The sequence below is a fragment of the Anomaloglossus baeobatrachus genome, chromosome 2 (assembly GCF_048569485.1).
Source record: "Anomaloglossus baeobatrachus isolate aAnoBae1 chromosome 2, aAnoBae1.hap1, whole genome shotgun sequence".
Classification (NCBI taxonomy): domain Eukaryota; kingdom Metazoa; phylum Chordata; class Amphibia; order Anura; family Aromobatidae; genus Anomaloglossus; species Anomaloglossus baeobatrachus.
Genome location: NC_134354.1, coordinates 760,727,657 through 760,733,656, shown reverse-complemented (window position 1 = coordinate 760,733,656; position 6,000 = coordinate 760,727,657). Strand labels below are relative to the sequence as shown.

At 46.5% G+C, this 6,000-nt stretch overlaps 1 protein-coding gene across 1 annotated transcript in view; it reads right to left on the bottom strand.

Annotated features, from left to right (window-relative positions):
• Positions 1 to 936: 936 nt before the first annotated feature.
• Positions 937 to 6,000, bottom strand: part of VSTM5 (V-set and transmembrane domain containing 5) — a 67,895-nt gene continuing 62,831 nt past the window's right edge. Inside the window, exon 4 of the mRNA XM_075334686.1 lies at positions 937 to 1,500. Coding sequence (XP_075190801.1) covers positions 1,466 to 1,500 — 35 coding nt within the window. The 3' untranslated portion in view covers positions 937 to 1,465. The remainder of the gene's footprint in view (positions 1,501 to 6,000) is intronic.

Genomic DNA, 6,000 nt, shown 5'->3' with positions numbered 1-6,000 from the left:
ACACATACATACACACATACATGCACACATACATACATACATATACATACACACATACATGCATATACACATACATACACACATACATATACACACACACATACATACATATACACATACATTCACACATACATGCACACATACATACATACACATACATATACATACACACATACATGCATATACACATACATACACACATACATATACACACACACATACATGCATATACACATACATTCACACATACATGCACACATACATACATACACATACATATACATACACACACACTCACGTACTTACATTAGATAATTATGTTCTGTCTGATAAAAACACAAATAAAACACATATGAAAATATTGGATGTGTGTTAAAGGGGCCGTATAGAGGCACATGCCACATTGTGTTACATGTAGCATTGTCACTAATCAACCCTAGTTATTGATCTGGCACCCTTTAAGGTAGTTTTTCTTTTGTTCTTTTAATATTTGCCACCTCTGGGGCCAATATATATGTATTTTTTTACTTAAAGGCATGTATTTTGTGCTTAAAATCATTTTTGTAATTGGGTGTTATTACATTTTTGTATACAATTTTCCTTCTATAGCGTCTGTGTCTATTTGTGGCTGCAGAATGAGTTAACTGAGGATCTGTCAGTGAGCTTTGTAAATCTTAACTGTCTTTTTCTGAGCTCCTTTCATCTGATTTCTTACTGCGCAGGGAAGCAAAGAGGCTGTAAAAGCCATACGGTGGCAAATGTTTAATGAAACAGGATTGCAAAAATTGATTTTTAGCCACAAATATATGCCTTTAAGAAAATTAAAAAAAAAAATAAAAAAAATTATATATATATATATATATATATATATATATATATATATATATATTCCAAGAGCTGTACAGCCCCGTGTATTACACTGAATAGCAGCAAACGTTTTGTGTAATTCACATTTACTTTTATAAAACATATATTTCCACGCTGAGCGTTACAAGAGCTGACGACTCGATAGCATCGATTGCAGGTAGTCACAACTTACACGTAGACTGTAAACAATAGGCTCCATACAGTGCATGATAATACGGCATAAATGTACACGTAGACCCTGCCATCGCCATGGAGACTCAGCCTCCTCTGTGGAGGGAAGGAATCTCCACTGACTGGTTGTATCACTGATAAGGCTCTGGAGACAATGGTTTATGCCGGTCGCTCGAGTTCGCTCTGACCGTTCTTTCATTCGCTTTCAGACTCCAATCCATCAGATGGAAATGTTTTTCTCTGATTGCTAATGACAATACTGCAGACTCGGTTCAGCAGGGCGACATCCAGTGCGTACGAATCTGTTACCATAGCAACATATTGGACAATACTCAATGGCCCCCAACCCGCACCCCCGATCACTGGTAAACATGACATTTCACTGGACAATAGTCTCTGTAGCGGCTTGAGGTAGGTGATCCAGAGCTCAATCTGAAATTATACGTAGCTCGATCTGTTCTGCTGCAAGTGACAAGAGGAAAGACAGTTATTTTCACATATTTTACTGCCTGAATTTGTGAGGGTCCAAAAAGGTTAGTTCCCTACCAACCATAAAGTGGGGTATGCCATCCCACCATCCCTATACACGATATGATTACCCCTTTAAAAAGGACCTGTATTTACCTGGTGTAAAAGCCGCTGTTCTCCTGAATCCGGCGCTGTTTTTCTTTTCTTCCTACTCCCCTCCATTCCTGAGATAAGGCCCTTTGTTCCCTATAGGTAAATCTAGTCTTTTTATCCAATTGGGTGTGACGATGTGTGGGCGTGTCCTTGAGGGATACACCCTCTTGGCTAACAAGACTAAATTCATATATGGTGAAGAGGAGGCCATATCTCAGGAACAGAGAGGCACAGGAACAAAAGACAGCACCGGATTCAGGAGAACAGCGGCATTTACAGAAGGCAAAAATAAGTCACATATTTGTGGCAAGTAAATTCCATAAAACAGTTTATATATAACATATGTATACAAATATACAAATTTAAGCATAAAAATGGTCTTTGTTGCCCATAGCAGCCAATCACAAAACAGCTTTCATTTTTGAAGAGATAAATACAATATAAAAACTGCAATTTGACTCGTTGCTATGGACAACAAAGACAGGTATTGGTTTGTTTTTTAGAAAGGCTATGCTCAGGCGACGGTCTATACACAGACAGCACAATATTATCCTATGTGCTAGTGACAGACAGCACAATATTATCCTATGTGCTAGTGTGGTATCCCAGTGGTTCTGGGAGCCACAGTGGTGTTGTTCTTATCACTGGGAGCAATGCCATGCTGGGAAACAGTGGGGAAATCTCTGTCAGGTACACTAACATGCAACACCACTTCCTCCTCTGGGCCAGTAACCTGCATTGAAGAAAGCTAAACTTGGAGGAGGGATTAGGGAGCAACAAGAAGCCAGACCTCAGAACAGTAATACAAAGCAAAGAGAACGGCCGCTGTCTGAGAGCTGCTGCCCAGCTCTCCAGGACCGAGCGCATAGAACGGGACACCGGCGTCCTAGACTACTGGGAGCTAACGGCCCAGTAGTAACGCTGGAGGGCAGAAGAGTTCATCTCCACTGGCCCACCTAAAATCCGGAGGCGAAGTGGCAAGAAAGAGCCCGGGGGTCACTGCTACAGAGTGGGCCCCAGTACCAGCTCGCACTACCCATCTGACGAGAGACTTAACACACTTAGAAAGAGGGACGCTGTGCAGCTTCAGGCCACTGCAACCTACAACTGCGCATAGAAGGAGGCTTATACCCACCGGGCAGAGAGAAACTGCCCTGCTGCTTCCAGGCTGACCGGGCCACCAACTCCTGGACTTCACCGGATACCAGTAAAAGATAAAAATAAACTCCAACCTATGTCGTCCAGTTTTTTCCGTCGCCCTCAGCCCTGCACCCCCAACGTATTACTCCGTTCCACCGTCATGATATCCCTGGGGCCTACGGGAAGAAAATCTACCCTAGCTGCTGAGACATCCGCCCCAGAGGACAGCGACAGCAGCGGTGGCTGTTACCTGGCTGCAAACCGCAGGTGACGTCACGATCATCTAAAGACTTTCCTTCCTACAACCCTCCACCCTCCTTTCTGTATGCCTAGGGGGTCATGAAACTGGGTCAGGCCACCCCGTGACGACGCAGAGGAACTGCACTACCGGCCCAGCGATGGGACAGGTTAACCCCCTCGACCCCGGGGTGTTACACTGAGCAATTCTGCACACAGACGTCTTAGCGGCATCCATCCATCGGGTCCATTTTGTATGTGTGTCGCGGGCGGAGGAGGGGACGCTGCGCTCTCCCATTGCTCGGGTCCGGCCGCTGCTGCTGCGGCTGCTGCTCGGTGGTGGCTCGAGCAGTGGGCCGGATCCTGGGGACTCGAGCGGCGCTCCTTGCCCGTGAGTGAAAAGGGAGATTGATTGGATGGTGGGGGATTTGGTGATTGTCCGTGACGCCACCCACGGTTGTGGTGATATTGGTGACACCACCGCTGCTCTGGACGGTGATCCCGGGAGCGGTGACAGGGAGCAGCTTTGATGTTAGTTCTCCCCTCCGTGGGTAGGGGGTTGGTTGTCCCGGGGCCCAGTGATGGGGTAGGAATGGATGACAGGCGGGTTACAGGGCCTGGTGAGGTGCAGGGTCACGGGGGCAGCGCTGTGTCGCACGGCACGGTGGTACTCACTCAGCCAATGATGAGGACACAGTTCTCGGTAAAACACACGGCTGGATGGACGGGTCCCACAGACGGCTGCGGTGTTGTTTCTCTCGGCAGGTTGATGGTGACTGCCTTTCCCTGCACCTATGTACGGTAGATGGTTCCAATGGGTTCCCACCGGTAACCCGCTCCCCAGCTTGGATATGGGCTGGAGGAGCCCCTTTTGCCCGCAGGCTCTGGCCCTGGGAACGGTAGCCTTGGCGGTGGCTGTGTTTCCCTCTCACGGTTGGACTGTTGCCTTCTGTCGGGACTTGACTGCTGGGAAACCCAAGAGGTCCCCTTCGCTAACGAATTTGGCAAATTCACGGCGACTCCTAGCCTTGCCGGGGTCCGTAAGCCCCTGCCAGATGGTGCTGACTTCTCTTTGCGTACCGGTTCGGTACCGCCGGGCCACCGCCCGTCCACGGTCCTTACGGTAGACTCCGATAGGCCACTCCTGCAGACGGTCACCACCGTCTGCCAACCTTGCTGTACCGCCCGGGCCACACACCCGGACGCTGTCAGTTAGTTGCTCCACTACCACTTTCCTTCCTCTCACTTTCACCTCCAAAACTGATCTGTTTTACTTTTCCCGCCTCCAGGACTGTGAACTCCTCGGTGGGCGGGGCCAACCGCCTGGCCCACCCCCCTGGTGTGAACATCAGCCCCTGGAGGAAGGCAACAAGGGTTTTGTGTCTGACTTCGGTGTGCCTGACCGGGAGTGTGGGGTGTGTGGGTGTTGTTCTCTGTGGCCCCTGGCTTGTCCAGGGCGCCACATGTGCGGCTTATTTACATGCGCACAAACCCTGTCCCGTCACAATTGTGACTGAGAATGGCGACATTTGCCTGGATATAGCCAGAGATTCAGAAATATCCCCACGTGAGCTTCATGTATCAAACCTGCCTAAAAGAAAACCTCTCTTTGTTGCCCAGCGCAGCCAATCAGAGCTTCACGTTCAGTTTTTAAATAGCTCATATAAGATGAAAGCTGCTCTGTGATTGGTTGCTATGGGCAACAAAGAGAGTTTTGCTTTAGACAGTTTTTTGAAAAATCTATTTTGCTGTTCTATATTGTATAGTGTGGCGATATATATCAAATGAGAAGCTGAAGAGGGGATTGGATACCACATGTGACCCTATAAATTAGCATTTAAAGGGTTATTCCCATCTCCAAGTTCCTATCCCAATATGTAGTAGGTGTAATAATAATATTAGCAAATACCTCCAATTAGAAATGTAGTATACTTTCTATAGATATATTTATATACTTATATATATATATTATATTTATTATATATATTTATATACTTTTTATAGATTCACTATGTCTCTTACCTCATGTTCAGGGCATTGCTGGACCTTAGGTATCCATGGTTACGACCACGCATATAGTCAAAGTCAAATGCTAGTGGTCGTAACCATGAATACCTAAGGTCCTGCAATGCCCTGAACTTTAGGTAAGAGAAACAGTGAATCAGGAGAACTAAACTACATTCCTAATTGGAGGTATTTGCTAATATTATTATTATACCTACTACATTTTGGGATGGGATAGGAGATGGGAATAAGCCTTTAAATCAGTATTCATTGGTATAGGCAGCTTTCCTGCTGGATTTTCATCTCTTCCCCTTTAGGACCGTTTATACTCTTGGTGCTTAAATACTCCCTTGTTCCCTGAACTTGTGCTGGTGATATTATTCAGTTCATTCTAGCTCTGGTTGCAAGCAAGTGGCTTGCTCTCATCTGTATTATCGTTCCTGAAGCTTTGCTGAACTTCTACCTGAGTCATCTGCGCATAAGTCGGTCATACTTTTTCCCAGTGTATCCTCCTTGTGTCTACCTTTAGCATATAATGGGGTTGACAAAGAGCTTATCCCACTCGTTCCCTATTTAGGACCCAGCACTAGGGATACCTAGGGTCAGGTATCAGCCTCGGCGCATAGATGTGGAACCTATCTAGGGTGGTGAGGGACCCCAGGGACAAGCAGTAGATTTGGTCAGGGGTCACCATCTCGCCCTTCCCTAGACGCAGGGATCCCCTTCCCTTCCCTTTTGCCGATTGCTTGGTACTTCACTGTACCTAGTATGACATCCCCTTTGTAAAAAATAACCAACAAAAACCTAGATTCACCTTACGGTGATATTGGCGCCCGAGTTTATGTGGCATTTTTATGCCACATGAGGCCTGCACTGAGTCATCAGACAGTATTGGGCTGTAGCGCTATCACTTCCCTCGGACAAATGTCGGACAAGCAGAGATAAATCGCATGAGAAAGG